Source organism: Cololabis saira, chromosome 21, assembly GCF_033807715.1.
Source record: "Cololabis saira isolate AMF1-May2022 chromosome 21, fColSai1.1, whole genome shotgun sequence".
Taxonomy (NCBI): domain Eukaryota; kingdom Metazoa; phylum Chordata; class Actinopteri; order Beloniformes; family Belonidae; genus Cololabis; species Cololabis saira.
This window is the reverse complement of record NC_084607.1, coordinates 38,434,318-38,459,296: the sequence shown is the minus strand read 5'-3', so window position 1 is coordinate 38,459,296 and position 24,979 is coordinate 38,434,318. Positions and strand designations below refer to the sequence as shown.

General features: G+C 43.1%; 1 protein-coding gene and 1 long non-coding RNA gene across 4 annotated transcripts in view; both read right to left on the bottom strand.

The window, feature by feature from the left end:
- The window catches only part of si:dkeyp-72e1.9 (syntaxin-binding protein 4), a 261,457-nt gene that overhangs the window by 139,636 nt on the left and 96,842 nt on the right, over positions 1–24,979 (bottom strand). For all 3 annotated transcript variants that reach the window (XM_061712521.1, XM_061712522.1, XM_061712523.1), the window contains 4 exons: positions 19,263–19,358; positions 16,098–16,167; positions 15,931–16,005; positions 7,941–8,020 (listed from right to left, as the gene is read on the bottom strand). In XM_061712521.1, coding sequence (XP_061568505.1) covers positions 7,941–8,020; positions 15,931–16,005; positions 16,098–16,167; positions 19,263–19,358 — 321 coding nt within the window. The remainder of the gene's footprint in view (positions 1–7,940; positions 8,021–15,930; positions 16,006–16,097; positions 16,168–19,262; positions 19,359–24,979) is intronic.
- Positions 2,940–5,031, bottom strand: LOC133422502 (uncharacterized). The gene is made up of 4 exons (XR_009770745.1): positions 4,879–5,031; positions 4,581–4,661; positions 4,160–4,241; positions 2,940–3,968 (listed from the first exon to the last, which is right to left on the bottom strand). It is a non-coding gene; the product is annotated as an uncharacterized LOC133422502 (long non-coding RNA).

Below are 24,979 nucleotides of genomic sequence, written 5' to 3'. Positions count from 1 at the left end.
TCGGCATAGCAGTGATAGGAAAAGCCATGAAGGCTGATGATTTCACCTAGTGAGATGGTGTACAGCTGCCAAGCACCGATCCCTGTGGAACCCCTGTTGCCAGCTCATGCAATCTGGACACTTCTCCTTGCCATGATAGTCTAAAGGGGTCAAAAGCTTCTTCAGAATCACCGCAACACAGACCCGTACTGGATATTTTTTCTGCCCACAGCAATTAACCTCTATATGTCACACTCTGCCCTGTTGTAGTGAGTGAGTTAACTCACCTCACTGCCACACCATCTCACCAGCTTCATGTCCCACACCTGTTTGGTCCCAGCTGCACCTCCTGACTGCTCATCAGCTAGCCAGTATTCAAGTTGCACTATGTCTTAATTCAGGGCCAGATTGTCTTTGCAGCGTGCACTACTTTCCAGCATGCACTACTTTCCAGCGTGCACTACTTTCCAGCGCTCAGTATCAGATTGACTTCTTGGTTTTGACTCTGGATTGCCCCTGATCACCTCTTCTTGACTCCTTCCCAGTCTTCGAAAAGTCTTTCGTCTGCTCTCTCTGGATGTAGTTTTCCCTACTTTAGGAAACTTTAGGATTTCAGAAGATCTTGGTAGCAGCATCTGAAATCTCTGTCCAGAGGACAACAGTCCTTGGAACAATAAAAACACCTTGTAGAACCCTCAAACTTGCCAACGCCTCTTATCTATGAGCATATCAACTGTGGTAATGCAGTACTTAAAATAACAGTACAATACTGCAGATCATGATGTTGAGAAACAGTCCACTTTGAGGGAAAGCAGTCCGGGAGCTGGGACAGGGCCTCTTCTGACCAGATCTGAACAGACTTAGTCAGCTTAGTCCTTCTCCTAAAAGTCAGTGAAAGAGGAATGGTAAAAGATGTTTCTGAAAGGGTGGGAAATTATGCGGGAAAGGATCACCTCTCTAGGCATGCTGTGTGTTTGAATACACATGATCCAAGGGATTATGTCCAGAAGATGAGGAAAAATGCGAGAAAGAGGTAAAGTAAGAAAATACAGTAACCTATTAACACTGCATTTAACACTCTAATCTAACATGTCACCTGCCCTTTTTACATTGACTCCAAATCGAGGGCGTGTCGAATTGGCCCTGCGAATAACCCACCTACGAGGGTAGTGTTAGCCGCGGTTCTGGTCTAATGTAAACGGTGGTTGGCGGGTTGTAGGAGGAATTTGTTGATCAAAGTACAACACACCGTTCTAAATAAAAAAAGGAAGCAGCTGATGAGAGTAACAGCAGCAACAGGACATCACAGATGGGGCCTATATTTGCAAGATGATTAACTAAGGAGACAAGGAGATCCGCAAGCTAATCAGCCGAGGAGTCGAGGACGCCATAAACTGGCTTATGTCTAGAACCACAATGGGTTGGTCCATTTGCAAGAACCAGAACCCAGCCAAAAAACATTCATCCCGACACACATCTTACGTTATGTTCAACTCGCCTTCAGGCACGAGGTGGAAAATAACGCGCCTTGCATTTATATTACACAATGCACGGTAAACACACGTTCATCATCCAGCTAAAATAGCGGGATCCAATTTAAAAACCCTTAATAACAGGGCTAGAGTTTACATTGCTCAGCACGCGTTAAACGTGTTCATCATCCAGGAATAATAAACGGGTCTAATCTAAAAATGGCTAGTAATGGAATGAAGCATCAGTTACACTGCGTCAGTTATGTATGGAAGCATATGAGGAACTATATTCAAATTAAAATGCATTTGCGGAAATGCTTTTTCATTTTAAGAATGTGCCCGCATTATTTCAGTCAAAAATGAAATTGATAATATATAATCCGATTTGCATTTTAATTTTCGTATTCAACACTGCTTATTCTTGTACTTAATTCAAATTAAAAAGAAAAAGACGTTTGAGATTTAATTTTCAAATCATGCCTCAGCAAATAGTTACCAATATTCAATTTTAAATCTAAAATTTGAAAATTAAAATGCATTTGCAGAAATGCTTTTTCATTTTAAGAATGTAGCTGCATTATTTGAGTCAAAACTAAAATTGATAATATATAATACGAATTGCATTTTAATTTTCGTATTAAACACTGCTCATTCTTGTACTTAATTCAAATTAAAAATAAAAAGACGTTTGAGATTTAATTTTCAAATCATGCCCCAGCAAATAGTTCCCAATATTCAATTTTAAATCTAAAATTTGAAAATGAAAATGCATTTGCAGAAATGCTTTTTCATTTTAAGAATGTAGCTGCATTATTTGAGTCAAAAATAAAATTGATAATATATAATCCGAATTGCATTTTAATTTTATTCTTTACGCTGCACATTTTATGTCATAATCAAAAAGAAAACAAAGAAGACATTGCTTTTTCTTTTTCATGCTCTGCCCGCAAAAAGTGGACAAAATTCAAAATGAATTCGCAATCCCAGCGGCGCAGGAGAGTGACGTCACGGCTTCTCCTGTTCTCAGCTGCAGCCCAATAGATCCATGGCTGCAGCCCAGAAACCCTGGAAACCGCTCACGTTTTTTAAGGTGACATCGTATTTTGCCGATTTCCCAAAGTCTGTTAGAAAAGGTCTGATGTCCTACAACTCACAACAGAGTTCTAGATGTCAACATGAGACACAGACAGTAGCGGCGTTTTTCTACACGGAGCGTTGGTGCCGGGCTGACTCCTCCTATTCAGACACGTGTTTGTTTACAACCTATGGAGACCGAAATGCAAAGAGGAGCAATGTCGACCGACAAGGTACAGTAATATTACCGGATTTTGCCACAAAAATTACTTTACTAGCATTTTCGCTTGTTTTTAGCATAATGTTTGCATATTGAGCATGTTATTATATAAAGAATTGTTGTCTTGATGTGTGCAGATCACATCTAACTTACATCACTGCATTTACAATCGAGAGGGTAATTTATTACTTGCAGGTAGACGTGTTTCTAAGGGTAAAAAAATAAAGTTTGGCTGTGGAAAGACAATTACAAAGGCAACTCTCTGGCGTAACATTTATTTATTTGTTAGCTGGGTTAGATAACTCATGTCATCCAGGAAATCTCGTAATGCAATCTCGTACAATAACATAAAATATCAAATAAATGCTTTATGTTGTAGGATAAACTGAAGGCCCTGACTCCACCACAGATGAAAACCTTTCTGGGGCAGGTCGTGACCAGACTGCCAGGCCGGGTGTTTGATGTGATGGCGTTACTTGAGCGTCCAAGTCCAGGTGGTCCAGATGAACCCCAGCTGCACTGGTGCATCTGCACAAACTGCAGGGACATGCCCACAGACCTGGAGAAGCTCTGCATAAGTAATCATATGGCACACATACAGTATTTTATATTAGAAGAGGGGGTTTTGTGGCCGGCCCGGACTGCCTGGTACGACATCTTCGCCACGATGACCACCAGAAGCCTGAAGTGGAGCTGAGAGTTGCGGCATGCGGAAGGAAATCAGGTCGTCATCCCAAGCTGTGTAGTTTGGGTCAGGAAACCTATCTGTAATCTTCCAAACAACCAGTACACGGGATTTCTTTTGCACTGGCTGGTGTGAATAACAGTGTTTACTTTCAATGTAAATAGTTTTTATTTTTATACATTTTATCATGTACAAGTCAGAAATGTTGAGTTCTGTCCTTGTTTACAGAATAAAAAAAATATATATCTTTCCGATTCCGATTTATATTCATTGTGAAAAACACCAAATGCAGAGAATTTCCCAGAGATTTTGATTCAAGTGAGAAGTTATGAGAAAACAGGTTGTGATAATCAGATCATTTGCAATTACAGCAACATTTATTTAGGGATGTGACAAGACATGAACAAGAAATTATGTCGGTGAATTATTTTACTCTGCAAGCAACGTCTGAGCTGTGTATACAGGTGGGCTAAAGCCAAAATGCTTCCCTGCATACATCAGGATGTGATTTTGGAAGTTCTCGAAGTCTGAAGTTGTCCTGTTAGTTGAGAAAAAAACAACAGCTCACATTACTCACTTTTATATCATATAGTGTTAATAGTACTTTATCATTTCAAATAAAGTCTGTACTATACATATTATATGTATATGATATGTATATATCATCATACATATGTACTTTTATACATTTTCTAAATACTTGATATACAACCAATAAGTAAAGCATACCATAAACAAAGGTGAGGAATATATTCCTCATCAGACCCGTCTCCTTTTCCTGAACCTCTGACCAGGATCATCGATGTCAATGCTGCACGTGAGCATACATAAACACATAAGAATGGAATTACACACCAGTAAAATAAATAGGAGACAATGCACTCAACTGTGTGCTGAATTCCCAATAAAGTATAGTTCAAAAGGATAAAAGGAACAGCAATTCCAAGGGTAAAAATATATTTATCGTCACACAGACGTTTTCGTTTCCCCCTCCTTCAGTGTGTTTCTGGCTAACAATTCAAGGCATTCGCAGGTACATTTAATTTTGAATCAACCACAAAATTAAGCGTACCTGCAAGTGCCTTGAATACTTTGCCAATTACACACGAGTAAAACAAAATGAGACAAAAAGACTCAAACATTCACTTACATTGTTTTTCTCAAATAATTGATCTCCTCCTCATCTGGAGACTCATGCTGCTCCTCAGCAGTCATTTTCAGGAAATGCATGCTATAACCAGGACCAAAACATACAATTTAGATTAGAGCAAATATTTAGCCATAAAAATTTACCTGGACTCTAAAACATTTTCTGGCTCCTCAGTCAGTGGCTGCACACCCTGTATGCCAAACTCTGCTCTCAAAATTCAGAAACAATAATAATCACATCTGACCATGCAATGAAGTGTACTTTTGAGAAGTGACAACTTTACTGTATGAAAAAATACCTTTGACGGTCAGACTGTCACGCTGGACAACGACAGGGGTAGAATTTCTGCATGTCCCTTGCCTGGACTTGATGCAACTCGTCTATGTACAAAGCTGGAATAAATAAAATAACATGCTCAACATGCAAACATTATGCTAAAAACAAGCGAAAATGCTAGTAAAGTCATTTTTGTGGCAAAATCCGGTAATATTACTGTACCTTGTCGGTCGACATTGCTCCTCTTTGCATTTCGTGCTCCATAGGTTGTAAACAAACACACGTGTCTGAATAGGAGTCAGCCCGGCACCAACGCTCCGTGTAGAGAAACGCCGCTACTGTCTGTGTCTCATGTTGACATCTAGAACTCTGTTAGAGTTGTAGGACATCACACCTTTTCTAACAGACTTTGGGAAATCGGCAAAATACGATGTCACCTTAAAAAACGTGAGCGGTTTCCAAGGTTTCTGGGCTGCAGCTGAGAACAGGAGAAGCCGTGACGTCACTCTCCTGCGCCGCTGGGATTGCGAATTCATTTTGAATTTTGTCCACTTTTTGCGGGCAGAGCATGAAAAAGAAAAAGCAATGTCTTCTTTGTTTTCTTTTTGATTATGACATAAAATGTGCAGTGTAAAGAATAAAATGAAAATGCAATTCGGATTATATATTATCAATTTTATTTTTGACTCAAATAATGCAGCTTCATTCTTAAAATAAAAAAGCATTTCTGCAAATGCATTTTAATTTTCACATTTTAGATTTAAAATTGAATATTGTGAACTATTTGCTGAGGCATGATTTGAAAATTAAATCTCAAACGTCTTTTTATTTTTAATTTGAATTAAGTACAAGAATGAGCAGTGTTGAATACGAAAAATAAAATGCAATTCGGATTATATATTATCAATTTTATTTTTGACTCAAATAATGCAGCTACATTCTTAAAATGAAAAAGCATTTCTGCAAATGCATTTTAATTTTCAAATTTTAGATTTAAAATTGAATATTGTGAACTATTTGCTGAGGCATGATTTGAAAATTAAATCTCAAACGTCTTTTTCTTTTTAATTTGAATTAAGTACAAGAATGAGCAGTGTTGAATACGAAAATTAAAATGCAATTCGGATTATATATTATCAATTTTATTTTTGACTCAAATAATGCAGCTACATTCTTAAAATGAAAAAGCATTTCTGCAAATGCATTTTAATTTTCAAATTTTAGATTTAAAATTGAATATTGTGAACTATTTGCTGAGGCATGATTTGAAAATTAAATCTCAAACGTCTTTTTCTTTTTAATTTGAATTAAGTACAAGAATAAGCAGTGTTGAATACGAAAATTAAAATGCAAATCGGATTATATATTATCAATTTCATTTTTGACTCAAATAATGCGGGCACATTCTTAAAATGAAAAAGCATTTCCGCAAATGCATTTTAATTTGAATATAGTTCCTCATATGCTTCCATAGTTATGAAGCACAGTGTTCTGTTAATTTGATAACTTGCTTCTGAGCCTTATCGTGGTACACTAATTGTACTTCTGTTGCTGGGCGCCATAGAGGCGTCTTAACCATTGTGGATCATTTGTAGAGATTAAACCTACTCAGTAGGTATGTACAGTGGCTTAATCTACGCTTTTATTATTTGTTGTATTTACATCTGGCTAGCTAACATTTTTCCTGCTTTTAATAGTCAATCAAAATGCTAATTCCTTTTCACTCCTTTATATATCAGATTTTAAACTCTAGTTGATCATTGTTTGACAGTTCAAACATCAAACATCATTCTCACCCAATCCACTTGCGGCCAGATATATTTCAAATCTCTGCTTGAAACGTTTCCAGTTATCAGCGAGGTGCCAGTGAACTGCATGGGTGTGGGTAGACTTAGCTCTTCCATAACTGTATCCTGTTTCTCTGGATGTTTCTTTTTTTTGGTTCTACCATCTGTCCGGGCACATAACTCCACTCGTCTGATTCGCGCTCCTCACCCTCGCTCTGGTTGCTCCGTACTTGCGCTAGCAGTAATGCTTACCAGCCATCTGGTAGCTTACTTCCTGTCGTTTCTCAGTATTATCCCTTCTGACACCATGTTATTGTGTGTGGTGCATTAAAAGGAATACAACCTCAAACAGTCAGTATGGGTTTAGTTTGAGCCGTTACTAGAGCGACTTGCAACCTGTATTACATTATTTTGAACCCTCGTAGCCCACCTCCTGCGCATTCTGGGTAATGCTGGGTAAACTCCACTCATAACAACATGCCCAGCTGGTGAGTAAGATCCAGACACTTCCAACTGGAGGAACCCAACGCTTACTGATACTGTACATGCAGCTGTGTGTAGTTACTGTTCAAACCTTCCCCGGTAAACCCTCTACACATCAGTGTGCCCCCCACACACACGCACACACACGCACGCACACACACACACACACACACACACACACACACACACACACACACACACACACACACACACACACACACACACACACACACACACACACACACACACACACACACACACACACACACACACACACACACACACACACACACACACTAAACATTGGCAAATTCTTTCAGCTAAATTTTAAGCATTATCTTCAGATTTTTTTGTTTTTTGTGTCTTTCACCATTTTGAAGTTTATTATACCAATATTATGCCTTTGCATCTTAGCTTCCAGATTCTAAAGATGAGTTTTGATTCAATAACACCAGAAGCACAGACTACTCGAGAACTGAAGAACTGTTTTAACAAATCTGTATCACATGGCTTCTTCCCTCTCAGCTGTAGCAGATGTTTGCACAATGGACACATGCACTTGTCCAAAGGCATTTTTTTTTTTAAAGCTGACTTACTCCATCTAGCATTTAGGGTATGTGCTCTTTCAAATATTGAGGGATGGTCACATAGAAATTATTCAGTATTAAGCTGGATGAATATGTCTTGTTTATCTATGTTTTTGACTTTCTGATGAACTGTAAATTCTTTGTGCTTTTATGAAAAACCATATGTGCATTTACAAAACGTGCAAATGTGAAATATATTGAAGCTTCTAGGACTATGCAATGATTACCTTGCTGGACAGGAGAGTTACGTGTTGATCCTGTGCTACTGTTGGATCCATATTTCTCCAGCAGATCAGCAAATTCTCTCCTTGTCAAACAAAACAAGAAAAAACAATGTCATAAGAGTGTGTCAGTGGGCCGGGGCTGTATGAGCCCCAGCACCTATGGTTTGTCACCATTACTCACAGGATACTTAACTTTGCATCTAAAGCAATACGTCATTTCTCAAGGGGACAATTTCACATAGCCACAATGTTTTATGGATGTTGTGGAACACAGCATTCAAACACACATCAAAAAAGGCTCCAGATCCACTGCAACACAGACCGCTGCAGGAAATCCTTCCTTCTAAAATGACTCTTTGAAGAAACTTAAATGATTACTGCAATAATTATTTTCCCTTTGCGATAAATAAAGTACTTCTGAATTGAATTGAATTGAATTGAATTGAAATTAAACCCCTCCTCTAGCCTCATTTAAGCATGGCTGTGGCTGATAGTCATAACACAAGTTGTAAACAACAGTAAATTACACCTTTTTCCATTTCCAAAATGGTTTAAACAGCTCGCCCTAAAGCAGACTTCTGTCTGCACTCCTTTTTTTTTGCGTGTTTTTTTTTCTATTTCAGTTGAATTGCTAAGTAGTCTCAATTACTGTTGCTCAGTTTGACCCTACCATGCGAGTCACTGTGAGAGAAAGGATCACTTTCGCAGCTAGATGGAAGGGGAGGTAGAGAGGAATTCAGTGTTGTAACAGATTGCAAATTGCTGCAAACTTTGCAAATGTTACAAAGAATATTTTTAAACTTTCAAAAAGGATTTTCTGTAGATGAAGTTCAAAATAAACAAAAAAAACTCAAACCGCCCCAGCACATGCTGAAGGTCCCGGTCCAATGAAGCCAACAGGACAACCCTTCCTGCTTCCTGCTTCTTGCTTCCCGCCTAGTTCCTGCTTCAAGCCAGGTTCTGTGCGATCGATTACGCTCCGTGTCGGCCCACATTAGCCCTGTCACCGGCAACGTTACAAAAGCGGATATTCACTCACCACAACGGGCCCAGTAATTGGTAAGTCAGTAAGTCCCGTTCTCTACCGGATTCAAACCCACCCGATCTGTGACCACATAACGCAGCGGACTCCTCTCGGAGTCCCTGTGCGTAAATTTCACTTGATACCTACCTACAGTACACACACACTACGTCATCCACAACACAATTGCTGCTGTAGTTTTGTCTCTGCTTCTTAGGTCACTCAATCTACCGCATGGCTTCACTTACCTCTCCACACGACATCAACACTATTCACCAACAACTGGCCTCATCCTGCACCGCATCCAACGATCCAACCTGGATGATCACCACCGGCCAACCTCTCACCAGCTACCTCTCCAACTTAGCCCCAGTATCAGAACACACAATCTCTGAAGTCATCTGCAAAGCCAAACCCACCACCTGTCAGCTTGATCCTCTTCCCACCTCCCTCGTCAAAGCCTGTCTGCCATCCATTTCGCCCATGATCACTAACATAATTAACTCCTGCCTCACCACTGGCACTGCACCCCCCACTCTCAAACTGGCTGCTATCAAACCCATCCTGAAAAAACCTGGTGCTGACCTAACTGACCTCAACCTCTACCGGCCCATCTCCAACCTCCCCTTCATCTCCAAAACACTTGAAAGGGTGGTTGCTGCACAACTACAGTCCCACCTTGACACAAACAACCTCCATGAAGAATTCCAATCCGACTTCCGTTCTCCTGGGTTCAATTCCGGCTGTGGGCGCAGAATGCGTGTTAAGTTCCCCCCATGACCTCAGCGCCCACACCCTGGGTGGGGTTGGCGAAAGGGCCTTTCTGTGTGGAGTTTGCTGTTCTCCCCGTGTTCCCTTGGGTAGCTAATGGGAGCTTCCCTCACAAAAACACGCAGCAGTCCTGGGCTATACATGCCTCCTTTGGCCAACCAGGGCACCAGATGGGGTGGGGAGGATCCGGCTGGAATAACGTGATCCTTCCACGCGCTACGTCCGGCCAGAGAAACCCCACCCTGTCTGGTGAAAAGAAGCTGCTCACTCCTCAGGTTAAGGAGGAGACCTGAGCTCAGTGCAGGGGTAGAGGGAGCAATGCCCAGGACTGTCACTTAGGTAGAGCACTGGGTGATGAATGGGGAAGATTTTAAAAAAAAAACAACAAAAACACAGCACTGGTCAAACCTGGTCAAAATCACTAATGACCTCCTCCGTTCAGCTGACTCTGGACTACTCACCATCCTCATCCTCCTGGAGCGCAGCATTCGACACCATCTTCCACATACTACTCCTGGACCGCCTGGCTGGCATTGGGATCACTGCTGTTGCACTCCGCTGGTTCATATCATACCTCACTGACCACCAACAGTTTGTACAAATAAGGGACCACAAGGTGTCCCCCAGGGGTCAGTCTTCATTATCTACCTCCTCCCCCTTGGCACAATCCTTCGTCATCATGGGATCCATTTTCATTGCTATGCCGATGACACACAGGTCTACATCTCCTCCAAACCCACCGCTGCCATCCCTCCCACCTCGCTCATCACCTGTCTCGAAAACATCCGGAGCTGGATGTGCAGGAAGTTCCTGAAGCTGAACGGCAATAAAACTGAGGCCCTGCTCATTGCCTCCAAATCCACACTCACCAAATCTCAACAATCCCCATCTTCATTGACGGATTCCCTGTACCCTTCTCCCCCCAAGTCATAAGCCTTGGCGTCATCCTGGACAGCACCCTCTCATTTGCACCTCACATTCAAAACATCACCCGGTCTGCCTTCTTCCACCTCCGCAACATCTCCAGACTACGCCCATCACTGTTGCAATCCAGCACAGAAATCGTGGTTCACGGCTTTGTCACTTTCCGCATCGACTACTGCAATGCCCTCCTCACCGGACTCCCCCGCCAAACCTCCTACTCACTTCCAATCTGGGTTAAGGGGGCTGACACCACCTCCACCTTTAAAACTAAACTTAAAACATTTCTGTTTAGTAAAGCCTATAGTTAGTGTTTAGTAAACCTCTAGATGGTGTTGGTAAATCTCTAGGTAGTGTAAACTTTAGTGTGTCAGAGTCGCTCCTGTGGTTTCTTGTGCTGGCCCCCCCCTTCTCCTCCCTTTTCTCTCTTTTGTCCATGTTGCAGCATCCTTTGCCGGACACCGGAACCTGCAGGTGGTCGTGGGTGGCTTGTAGCTTGCATTACGGAGCACAAGTCTTTCCCCGACCCTGCACCCCAACCTGGGACTTGCTGATTGGGCCGGAGCTTCGGGAGCTGCGTGCTGGCCTGCGGTCCCCACCCCTGGTCATCCCGTTGCTGCCCCCCCCTTCTCCTCCCTTTTCTCTCTTTTGTCCTGCAGGTGGCCATGGGTGGCTTGTAGCTTGCATTACGGAGCACAAGTCTTTTCCTGACCCTGCACCCCAACCTGGGACTTGCTGATTGGGCCGGAGCTTCGGGAGCTGTGTGCTGGCCTGCGGTCCCCACCCCCGGTCATCCCGTTGCTGCTTCCACCTGCCTGCTGTGCTGTTGCCGTCCCTGACCCACCAGTCTGGGCCTCGGCAGGAGGGTCCCCCCTGATGAGCCTGGTCCTGCTCAAGGTTTCTTCCCTCCTAAAGGGGAGTTTTTCCTTGCCACTGTTTGGCTTAAGGTTTTTCTCCCACTAGGGGAGTTTTTACCTGCCATTGTTTATGTAATAACTGCTCGGGGGTCATGTTCTGGGTATGGGTCTCTGTAAAGCGTCTAGAGACAACTCTGTTGTATTAGACGCTATATAAATAAAATTGAATTGAAAATTGAATTGAAAACTTACAAAGCTCTCCACCATCTTGCCCCGACTTACCTCTCTGAACTCTTCCAAGAATACAGCCCCCCCCCCGCACCCTCCGCTCAAACTCTGCTGGACTACTCACCATCCCCACATCACGCCTCATGGGTGCCTGAGCCTTCAGCTGATCGGCACTGAGACTATGGAACTCCCTCCCCCCACACATAAGACTTTCAGACTCCATAATAACCTTAAAATCCAAACTCAAAACTCACCTCTTCAAAACTGGCCTACTCCCTCTGACTGTTCACTGTCTCTGTGGTTATAATATCGGTTGATGTTGTTTGGTTTAATATTGCTTGTTGTCATTTTATGCTTGTTTGTTATTCTTTGTAAGGTGAACTTTGGTGACTTGAAAGGCGCCACCAAATAAAATGTATCATTATTATTTATTATTAACATCATTCGCAAAAAAGCAGAGATGCAATCCTGTGGTTCCCAAACCGGATCCCCTCCGGCCCCTGGCTGCGCCTAGAAATCATGTCCATAAAAATTATGAACAGAACCAGATACAAAGGGCAGCCCTGCCGGAGTCCAACATGCACCGGGAACAAGTCTGACTTACTGCAGGCAATGAGAACCAAACTCCTGCTCCGATCATATACTGTAGAGACCGGACAGCCCTTAATAGAGGGCCCTGGACCCCATACTAACTGAGCGCCCCCCACAGAAAGGCATGAGGGACACGGTCAAATGCCTTCTCCAGATCCACAGAAAACATGTGGACTGGTTGGGCAAATTCCCATGAACCCTCAAGCACCCTGCGGAGGATATAGAGCTGGTCCACGAAAACCGCATTGTTCCTCCTGAATCCGTGGTTCAACTATCGGCCGTATTCTCCTCTCCAGTACCCTGGCGTAGACTTTCCCGGGGAGGCTGAGAAGTGTGATCCCCCTATAGTTGGAGCACATTCTCCGGTCCCCCTTTTTAAAAAGAGGGACCACCACCCCGGTTTGCCACTCCAGCGGTACTAGAGCCCTACGACATCCAGAGACTTGAGGTACTCAGGGCGAATCTCATCCACCCCCGGTGCCACTGAGGAGCTTACGAGTGACCTCGGCTTGGGTGATGGATGAGCACGCCCCAGAGTCCCCACTCTCTGCTTCCTCAGTGGAAGGCATGTCAGTCGGGTTGAGAGTATCCTCGAAGTATTCCTTCCAGCGTCCAACGATGTCCCCAGTCGAGGTCAACAGCTCCTCGCCCGGACCGTAAACGGTGCTGGCAGACTACTGCTTCCCCCTTCTGAGGCGCTAAACGGTTCACCAGAATTTCCTCGAGGCCGACCAAAAGTCTTCTTCCATGGCCTCCCTGAACTCCTCCCAGACCCGAGTTTTTGGCTCCAGGACCGCCCGAGCTGCGATTTGCTTGGCCTGCCTGTACCTATCTACTGCGTCATAAAAAGCACATAAAAAGCATTGATATATATGCAGACAGTTATTAAAAAACAATTATAATAAAAACTTGGTTCAATACTAATGAGTCACGCTTTATACATGCCCTGAAAAGATATTACATACTTATGTAAGAATACAACCAACCAATAGTTTCATTTTAGCTCTGAGCAGCGCTGTAGCAGATCATGGATAATCAGTGATCTGCTTGAATCTATCCATCCATCCATCTCCCTATTCAAGATCATGGGGATCTGCTGGAGCCTATCCCAGCTCACTTTGGATAAAAGGCACAAATACACCTTGGACAGAATATCAGTCCAGGGTCGTCATGTAAGCCCCAGAATGACTTTTCTGACTACAAAAGCAACACAAAACGTTAGACAGTAGAATAGATTTTGCGTACTTTGATAGTGAAATGATAATGGTGAATATTATGAAACAGGAGGAACTTGAACAGTGTCTGGCATCTTTGAAAGTCAACAGTAAGGAAACACTGGCTTGCCTATTGATGTCAATGACATTGACCTCATAGTTAAATTTCTGGTACTGTGCGTGTTAGGCTACAGTGGATGTAGCTGTGGTGGACATATGTTGCCAGTTCAGCTTAGAATCATATATCACCTTATATGAGATGTAATTTGAGGATGGTGGGCTAAACAGTCATGGTATGTCAGCATTGCTATACAATGAAACCATATGAACATGGCAATACATTGAGCATGGCAACAAATATGAAACACCACCAACCTGTGCCACTGATGGAACTGATAGAGAAAAGAAACATACTCAAATTTACTGAAGATAGGACTTTCTAAATGTAGGTACTGATTTAATTTGATAAAAGCTCTAAGATGTATTAAGGACCACAAATGGTAAGGAAATCACTTATCATGCCTCTTTATTATGTTTGATTTAATTATTACACTTTTGAATATTTTAGTACTTTTGTTTTTGAACGCATGCATTAATTAAAAAGATGACACATTCTTTGTTTTAAAACATGTTTATATTTAAGCCGGTATCATCCTTGACAGTCTTTAGCACTTAAAATGGCAGTGTTCTGTTAAAAGATTTTCCAACATTTAACCTGTTGCTTTACTTTATATACAACTGGGAAATGGAAACCAAAATAATATGTGCCTCCTCTTTTCTTTTTTAAAATGTACTAATCTACATTAAATATTCATTTCAAATTACATTTTATTTGGCCAGCCAGTACACAGATCTGGCAACGTAATAAAAAGTATATCAGGTAGTCTTTGGTTGTAAGACCAGGATCAGCGTGACCCTGGTTGTCAAACTGCTCTCACTGTACGACATGGGACAGCCAAAATTATTTCTACAATTCTTTCATAACAGACAACTTTTACCTGCAATAACCCAAAATCTTGCATAATGTAGAGGCTTTTAGCGAGAAAGCACAAAAGGCCAAGACCTGTGTATGTGCACCGTGGTTACAAAATAACCACAATATAAACAGAATCATCAGACAGATGCACAATTTTCCTGTTGTGATCACTTCATTGGCTAACCTCCTGACCAGACAAATTGATGAAATGTGTGGTAAATGATTTGGCTGCACATGCACATGCACATTTCCTCTAAACTTTTTTTTTTTTACACCAGGTACTTCCACATACTCCACTTTGCTTCCAAGCTTTGCAAATTCCTAATATATCCACACAGTAATGTTTCCATAGTGTCTTCTGTAAACGGCTTAAGATATTGATGTTGATGTTTAAAGACTATCGACAAGAATATTAAAACATTAGGCAGAAAGGAAGAAGAGGGCGATATGGTAAAAACAGGCAGACACAATCCCCCCGCTTCCCCACTGCTGTCTGCTCTTTTTCCCTACAGTTTCTCTGCTCAGGGCTTAAAGGTAGTTAAAGCATAGAGCACAGATTAACAAACATCTCTCATTTTGTGATAAGCGCTGCCCTAGTTTAATCGCTTCACTCCCTGAGTACACTATTTACTTTCTCTGTAGAGTCCTGGGATGACTTTTGTAATGAATTAGTGCTACACAGACTAAGTTAATTAAATTGTTACTCTTTTGTGTCTGAGGCAAGACAGTGGGTTAAGATCCCTCACCATTTAAATACATCTCAATCAAACAAAGTAATAACCACACCAAAATGTATCAACACATATCCCTGCAAAGTTTACAGTTTGCTTACGTAACTGTTATAACGATTGACTTCAAACTATTTGACATATAGAATTTCAGATGTAAATCCTTCCTATGTCAGACTGAATTCACTATATATACCTGCAGAATATATTAAGTGCATATAAGGGTTGACATGTTCTTTTGGGGGACAATTGCTTTTTTAAATATGTATGTCTCCCTGCTACGTCTGTTAGCAGGCTTTTAAGGATCATGCTGTTTGCAATGGATTAGAAGGAAGGACGGGGTCTGTGATGGTGACAGCTGGTGGCAACCATATTCTTACCCAAACTGGTTGCGGTCAGATTAGAGATCTATTTCAAAACATCCATCATCTATCATGACTAAGGCCAGTAGTGCAGGGTGAATGTTTGTTTGTTTGTTTTATCTTATATTAGAATTTTAAATGACATCACTTCATATTAACAGGTTGGACAACATCTTTTTATCTTTCAACACAAGTAACTAAAACATCATATATTAAGATAACACAAAATAAGTGCCTTCATTTTAAACTACAGGCAATCATGTGTAATCACAAAATTGATATTATTGTCTTGATGACACAGACAAGATTCAGTTATCTGCTTACTTTGCTTCTTCATCTCTGGCGATAAGAAGACGCATGTGGTTTGTTGCAGAGGCTGCTCTTAAGATATCCACAGCTCTGTGAATAAGACACGCACATAAACACATTTGGGATGTTTCATACAATCATCTCATAAACAGCAGGATACAGTAAGATTTGACCAGATTTACCTTTCACTTGTGACTCCTACTAGGCTGTCCCCATTCACCTCCAGGATCTGATCCCCTGGCATTAGGTTTCCTGTCAGTGGTGAAAGACAAGGCAGATAATAGTTCTGCAGCGTATAGTAGTACCTGTAGTATCTGTAAGAGTTAAAGCTTTGCACCAGCTGGGATAACTTAACCACAATAAGTGAAGCTAATCTAAGGCACACTGCAGTCTTTTATTTGTCTAACAACAAATAAATCAGTTCTACTATACTGTAATATAAGTGAACTGTTTTTGAGTTAACTGTTACATTTAATGGAAATTGGTTCACACTTGTAACACTTTTGTTTAGTTTTTATAAATCCATTTAGAATTCATTTCTCATCCAGTCATACACAGTTCTACTTATTCTGTACATAAGTGTAATCTATATGCAAGACACAGTATGTGTTATTAACATTTCCAATAAATTAGATTTTTAAAAATGTTTGTAATTCATGACTAGTTTTTGCCTTAGCCAGTTTACTAACTGATAAACAATTTATATGAGATGTGTGGCTGGACATTCATTCTGACCTGGATACAAAAGCAAGCCATGAAATTTGAATTCAGATCTCTCGTACCGATGGCAGACACAGTGCCAGCCACAAAAGTGATCAATTAGGAAAGTCCAAAAGTATTTGGACAAGTGTTCATTTTGTTTTAATATACCATAACAATGGATTTTAAATAGTCAAAATGTGATCAAAGACTGCAAGGTTTCTCAACATTTTTATGAACATTAATTTAAATGTGATGCCTGGGCACTTATTAATCTTTTTATTAGTAGTTTTCATAGATATGTGGCCACACATGTTGTAAGTTTTGTAAATACTTCATTTAATTATAAAAGGTTCATTAACTCATATGGATAGTCTAAACGTTAATGTGTAGTCATAGAGCAGCTGGTCTGAAACAGAGCTTCATCCAGATATGCTGCTATAGAGCTACGCTGCAGGGGGATACCGACATGATCCACTGATCACCCCATCACCTTCTCTCCTCTTCTTCTCTTTCCTTTCTTCAACTCAACCCTCAGTTATTAATTAGAAGTATCTCATAAGCATAATTTTTCTCCATTGTTCTTGTAGTTTGTTGTTCTGGTCTGCCCCCTGCTTTTCTTTTTTGTACATGTTACCAGGCCTGTCATGACTCGGTACATGTGGTGTGTTTTTTGTGTTGTCTTGTTGTATTGACTTCTCTCATTTCAGAGTCCCTTTCCCTTTTTAGTTTCGTCCATCTCCTTGATTGTCTGCTCCCGCCCTCATTACTTTCACCTGTTCTGTGTGTGTTTACGTAGTCCCCTGTATTTCCCCTGTTTCTGGTTTTGAACCCTGCCTGTTTACTGGCTGAGCTCGTCTTTTGCCTAATACCTGTCTGCTTAGTTTGCCCCTTGCTGATTTGTCTACCTGTGTACCGACCTCGCTGGTGCCTGATCCTTGTCTGTTTTGTTTGCTCTCACTGACGGATTACCTGTGCAACGAACCTGTTATTCCATGTATAAAGACTGTTACCGTGCCTAACGCTGCGCTTGAGTCACGCTATTGGGTCCAGACTATTGTTGCTGCACCATCAGTGCTGATAAGGCCAGATGTTTCCAGAGCTTCCAGAGCTGCAAACTGACCTACAGCCCCCTCCCTCTGACCACCTCAGTGTCTGCTGTCTTCTCCTGTTTATATACACCAACTAACCATGTATCAACTATGTGTCACGTCTGGGGGTAAGGTGTGGACCCAAACGCAGGAGAAAGAGGGAGGCTGGAGGCAGGAGTTCTCAAAAAACACAAGGGTTTATTCCATAAAGGGAAAAAACATCCAGGCCAACACACGGCAAACGTTCCGGGGGCCGTCCTGGGGACTGGGCAGACCGGCGAGACAGCTCCGGGGGCCGCCCCCGAGGCCGGGCAGACCGGCTAGACAGCTCGGGGGGTCGCCCACGAGGCCGGGCAGACCGGCGAGAACGCTCGGGGGGATGTCCCCGAAGCCTGGGTCTTGGCGTGGGTCTTGGCAGGCTTGGTGTGGGTCTTGGCAGGCTTGGCTTGAGTCTTGGCAGGCTTGGCTCGAGTCTTGGCAGGCTTGGCTCGAGTCTTGGCAGGCTTGGCTCGACGGGGACTTGACTTGGCTTGACGGGGACTTGACTTGGCTCGACGGGGACTTGACTTGGCTCGACGGGGACTTGACTTGGCTCGACGGGGGCAGACAGGATGCGGGGAGCCGGAACAGGGGCAGACAGGATGCGGTGAGCCGGAACAGGGGCAGACAGGATGCGGGGAGCCAGACCAGGGGCAGACAGGATGCGGGGATCCAGACCAGGGGCAGAAAGGATGCGGGGAGCCGGTGTCGGGGGGCAGAGGATCCTCGGAGCTGCCTGAGTGGGGACCCGGGTCCGTGGCGCTGGTTGCGGGGGTACCCGGGTCCGGGGCGCTGGCTGCGGGGGTACCCGGGTCCGAGGCACTGGCTGCGGGGGTACCCGGGTCCAAGGCGCTGGCTGCGGGGGTACCCGGATCCGAGGCGCTGGCTGCGGGGGTACCCGGGTCCGGGGCGCTGGCTGCGGGGGAGCCCGGGTCCGCGGCGCTGGCTGCGGGGGGTCCGGGACCACCACCGGAGCAGGGGCCGATGCGTCCAGGACCACCTCCGACGACGCGTCCGAGACCACCGCCGGAACAGCGGCTAGCTGTGGCTGGTGTCGACGCAGTCGTCTGCGTCGCCCCAGAGCCTGGATGCTCCGGGGGCCACCCCGAGCCAGGCGTGTTCCCCGGAAGGGGGATTCCTCCTCGTCCGGGGAGTCCAGCTCGTCTGGGTGCCGTCAACCCGGGATTGTGAGGGCCGCCTCCTGGTAGACGATGGCCCAGAAGGCGGCACTCTCTCCTGCTGGGTCCATTCTGGTCGGACCGTTCTGTCACGTCTGGGGGTAAGGTGTGGACCCAAACGCAGGAGAGAGAGGGAGGCTGGAGGCAGGAGTTCTCAAAAAACACAAGGGTTTATTCCATAAAGGGAAAAAACAAAAGCTTGAATGTTTTTGTCCAACTAGGGGAGTTTTTGACAGTTTGTATTGTAATAGACTCTATATATTTAAAATGGAATTGAATAGATCTCCTTTGTACTAAATTTCATATTGAGACAACAGAAAAGGCAAATAAGATGACTTACCATCAGCTGCAGCAAGGCCACCGGGTAAAATCCTTTTGACATAAACGCCAAACTCATCTCCAGTTAGTTCTTTTACTCCTCCAAATACTTTTATTCCTGTTAAAGAAAAAAAGAGAGGAAACTTGTTAAGGTCTATAGCTCCCTTTTTAAATTGTAGCAACATCCATGACTTTCAAACTGATTGACATACGCGTGTGTGTGTGTGTGTGTGTGTGTGTGTGTGTGTGTGTGTGTGTGTGTGTGTGCGCATATATATATATATATATATATATATATATATATATATATATATATATATATATATATATAGTAACCTGAGAAGGTACACATATGAAGTTAAAGCAAGGAGAAGCAATAGGGTGTTCTCCATCTCAGTGTTGGACAGGATAGAATAGAAAAATAGAAACGAACTGTATTCCATGACCGCATAACAGTACAAATTACCCAGCTCCTTACAGGTAGGACCCACCCATGATGGCTAACTCAAGGCCACACGGTCCGCATCCTGAAGGACCCGCAGAAAGGAGAGGTCTCATCCAACACCAGCCAATCACCTGCCTCTGCACAACGTGTAAGGCATCATGGCGATCAACATACAGTAAGTTGGCAAATGGCCCCTCATATGAGCGTAACTCTGAAGGGAATTGGCAGGGATACCAGAGAGGCCAAGCACCAGCTTCTTGTCCACAGGGCAGTTGTCAAGGCCTGCAAGATCCGGCAAACTAATCCGTGCACTGCCTGGATCAACAAAAGAAAGCCTTCAACTCAATCACAATCACTCAGTCACACTCATGGATCCTGCAATGCTTGGAACTGTACAACATCAACAGGACACTGAGAGTCTTCATCAAAAACTCAATGGGACTGTGGAAGACTACTCTGAAGGCCAACTTAAAGCCAATTGCACAAGTCACCAACAAGTGCACCACATACCAAGAATATGTTCTGTCCCCACTACTGTTCAGCATATGCCTTAACCCTCTAAGCCATCGACTCCATGATCCATGAGGATATGCAGCAGATCTATTTGAATGTCATTCGGGCTGAATAAATGCGTTTGAAGGGTTTCCAAGAGGGGCAAATTGACCACTACTGAGGGGGTTGAGCTACCAGTGGGAGACATATTGGATGTTCAGGACCACAACAAATACCTAGGGATTCCCCAGGCAAATGGCTACTATGAGGGGTCTGCAAGCAAGTAGACCATGGCCAAATACAGATGGTATTTTTTTCAAATTGTACTTTCACTCGCGGGATACCAGATTCACGCATTTGCGTGAATGCACATAAACTGCAGGTTGTAGTCACTAGGTGAAGGCACAAACTACGACTTGGAACAGACTCACATGTGTTGTTGACATGAGAACTATTTTTACAGAGGGGGCAGTCAGGCTGCATCTGACGTCATCACCCTCCACCACCAGTTGGTCGGGGGCCGGGGCCGTCAGACGTCTGAGTCAGGAGGCGGAAATCAGCGAAAGAGCGACTCGCGGCTTCTTGTTCATTTTATTCAACCAGCAATGGCAGCGCAAAAATCTGTTTGGTGATCTAACTCTGAGGTGCAGATGTTCATAAACCTGGTGGCTGAGGAGAGAATTAAAAAGGGATCTAGACGGGCGATAAGGAACGACCAGATCTACCAGGAGCTCTGTCACTTCATAGCTGCTCGCGGCTCCAACTGACTTTTCAGCAGACGAGACAAACTAAAATAAATTAAAAAGCGTCGCCGCTTGAAGCTTCTCTCACTCTCAAATTAAAACATATTTATTGTTACTTAACATTGAAGTATACATGTGTATTGAACTACACATATAGTAATATTTACTTCTTTTTTCTCTTATTAGATTAAAGAAGGACTCCAATGAAAAATAAAATAGAGAAATCAAATTAAGTAGCATTTGAAAAATAAAATGAACCCAAACATGGTCAGGATGTTTTTTTTTTAAGATGGTCAGCTCATTTTCTGTGAACTCATTTCAGACGACTCCTCAGCTCTACAGAAAATAATGACACCCAATGGACATGTATGTATTAGGTATTTCAGTTAAGTACTACAGGCCTTCCTCCAGACAAAAGGCCCTACTTGAGACAATTCATGCCTTTCTAATGGCTTGACAAAAGTCCTTGGCTCTACTGTATTTACTGAGCTCAATTAATCTGAATAGATAGATAGATAAATCGTCATGTCGGGCAGTTTTAAATTCTGCACAGACAAAATCATGTAACATCAAATCATCAAAATATTTTATAGCCATATAAATCCCTTCAAAAAGGGTAAAAAACACATTATGCACAATATAGGGATCCAAGTGCCCAAATAGAGAGTCCGTCTGGTGATATCCACACTAAAACCTTTATAAAATCTATGTGCTTTAAGCTATTCAGTGGTGTATTTATAATTACATGCATTGCTACCATGGTGTTTTCCAAACTAACTAAAAAAATTAGATGAAAATAAAGATTTCATTTTTTTCATTGGTTTATCACAATTTGTTCAGGCATGTGACCATTCACAATTTTTCTGACACTGGAAATGTATGCTGTGAGGTCTTAGCTATCCATTGAGATCAAGATTATGCATATTGTCATTCTTTTGGAGATTGTGGAGTGTGGATTGTGGAGATATTGTTGATTTAATTTGGATAGACCTGTTCAGGCAAAATTCACCTCCAAAATCCCTACGGGTGAACAGGTTAATTTACTCAGGAGAATGCATTATCAATTTTAGCACCGTTGATATATGTTACGTTAATCCTGTAGGAGGTATCGATAAATAAAGGTACCGTTGAGGAGTATCGGTATTGGTATCGATAAATTCCTAATGATACACATCCCTAGTCGTCAGCAAACCTTATGAAGGAGCTGAATGATGGTGTGCACTTGTGGGTCAGTAGAGTGAAGAGGAGGGGGCTCAGCACACATCCTTGGGGGGCCCCTGTTTTCAGAATAATGGTGCTGGAGGTGTTTCTGATAACCCGAACTGCCTGTGGCCTCCTCGTCGGGAAGTACAACAGCCAGTTGCACGAGGAGGTGTTGAGCCCCAAATGGTCCAGTTTGTGGATGAGCTGCTGGGGGATGATTGTGTTGAATGCTGAGCTGAAGTCGATGAACAGCATTTTTATGTAGGAGTTTTTAGTCTCCAGATGGATGAGGGCTGAATGAAGGGCAGCAGAGATGGCATCATCATTCGAGCGGTTAGAACGATATGCAAACTGGAAAGGGTCATGGGCAGGGGGGAGGGCAGACCTGATGTGCTGCATGACTTTCCTCTAGAAGCACTTCATGAGGATGGGAGTAAATGCAACTGGGCGGTAGACATTGTAGCAGGAGGGGGACGACTTCTTCGGGACTGGGATGATGGTGGTGGCTTTGAAGTACCCTGGGCTTTCCGCAGGTTTATCATTTTTAAGGATCACCTCACACGATCTGGGGACAGTTTGAAAACACCTGGTCGCTGGGAGGTGGTGGGGTCTCTTGTGCCAGGGTGCTGTTGTCTGGCTCAAAGCGAGCAAAGAAGTTGTTCAGCTGGTTCAGCAAAGAGGTGGAGCTGTCAGAGGCCTGGGGAGAGGGCTTATAGTCCGTGATGGTCTGCATCCCTCTCCACAGGTTGCTGGTATCTATGCTGTCATTGAAGCGGTCAGCGATCCTCTTGGGGCCCGATTTACTAAAGGTTTGCGTGTGTAAAAACCTGTGCAAACTTGACAGCACCCGCAAACCAATGTGCCAGCTGATCTACTAACAGCGTGCAAAGACGACTGCGTCTCTCAAATGCGCAAAATTGCACACGCAATTCAGTTAGTACTTTTGCCCTGATGAATAATCTATATGGGGCGTACCCGGCAGAAATCGCTAAATACTGGAAGGGGAAGATGCAAATTGCTCCATTTACCACGCGCAATGAGATTTACCAAGCCTGAAAGTAATTGCGCGTATTGTGATTGCGTCTGTATTTAATACGTTCGAAAGGAAGGTGCTAATCTGCTGCTGCTGTTATTGTGGCAAGGAGGCGACATCCAAAATCAAAGAATACGCAGAGAGAGAGTCTTTATTCTGCTGCATGCTATTTTAAAAATGGTTGCACAAGTTTTATTAAAGGCCACTTTTTCTTCAATCTTAGTTCTTCGCCTTATATCTTGCCACCTTCTTTTAATGTGCCCCCCTCCACTCACCCACAAGCAGGCCAAGCCTTTGTGCCAAAACTTTGTATTTTATTGATTACTTATCTTATTGAACGTGTGTTGGGTTTAACCAACATCAAACCCAGCCTTTAACAAAGAAAAACACCAAAGACTTGGAAATGATTTTTAAGGCCTTCTGCGCAGAAGTGAAGCACAGTCGAAGCTTGCAGAGCAACATGGCCCTCTCGCTCTCGACGAAATGCTTGCTGGGTCCTTCTTAGCAGGAGGTATTTATTTCAGAAACCGACAGGCGTCGGCTATGTTAAGACAACCAATGGTAGACAGTGGATGGACAATGGGAGGCAACAAACAGATAAACAGGACATTTCAGTTGAATAACAACTAATCTATGTTCTGCAGAGCAAACAGACATCCTTTCTGTTGAGGGTGTTCCAACAGAATTGTCCAACTGAAATGAGACAGTTGTGGACCAGCCCAAACCCCTGAGCAGTTTAGGGAGTGGCTGTTGTAACTGGTAACAGGTGATAAGCAATTGTCACACAGTCAGCTCTTCAAGCTGACCCGATTCTGTTTTTCATACGAACAAAACTTAATCCAAAAAGGTTGATTAACCTCACAACGTGAAATCATCCTTCGTAAATTACATTTAATTAAAACCCGTGCTTATTAATCACAAAACACAGGTTAAACATCATGACCAAATCCGCTCCGACCCGCTGTGTCAGGATCAGCGCAGAGACTGCAGCTTCGCCTGAATTATGGTTCTGCGTTAAATCGACGGCCATATGATGGTCCCGTCTGTCACACATTTACTGTCAGTGTTTGCTATATAATATATAATATTTGCAATATACTGTGGACATCTGAATAAAAACTTAACTCATAAATAGATTGAATCAAAGCGCTCTCCAGCTCTGTGTCTGATTGTCTTTTTCTCCTCAGATCATGCCGAGCACCGCGGGGTCACGTAAACCCGACCAATTAAATATTAAAATCAAATTCAGTCCTGTGGCCCGTTTTTCTATTTCGTATTTTTGATCTGTGCCTAAAATTGAAATATGAAAAACCAGATGTTTTTCCGTTTTTTGTGTTACCAACTGCATTTATTCTATCGCAGGTTTTCTCCGATATTGCGTTTCTTTTGGTAATGTTTAAATTTCTTTGCTGTAGTTCATGAATGTGTTTATTTGCCTCTCGTCAAATTTCATTTTGCGCTTGTGACTTGTTGTGACTGTGCATTCCATCCACTCTCCATGGCGCAGAGTTTGCGCTCGCAAACCTTAAGACACGCAACACCTCATTTAAATACTGCTGTTTGCACCTGTTATCAATTGCGCACGCAATCTTAGTTTATCACCCGCAAACCACACGCAAACAGCACGCGCAAACTTTTTCAGTGCACACGCAATTTAGTACTCTTTATTTAGGATCTTAGTAAATCGGGCCCTTGGAGTACTGCCTCTTGGCCTTCCTGATTCCTCTTGATAGGTTGGCCCTGCCTGTCCTCAGGCCTCTCTCGTTACCAGCATTGAAGGCGGCGTTCCGAGTCCTCAGGAGTCTGTGGATTTCTCCTGTCAG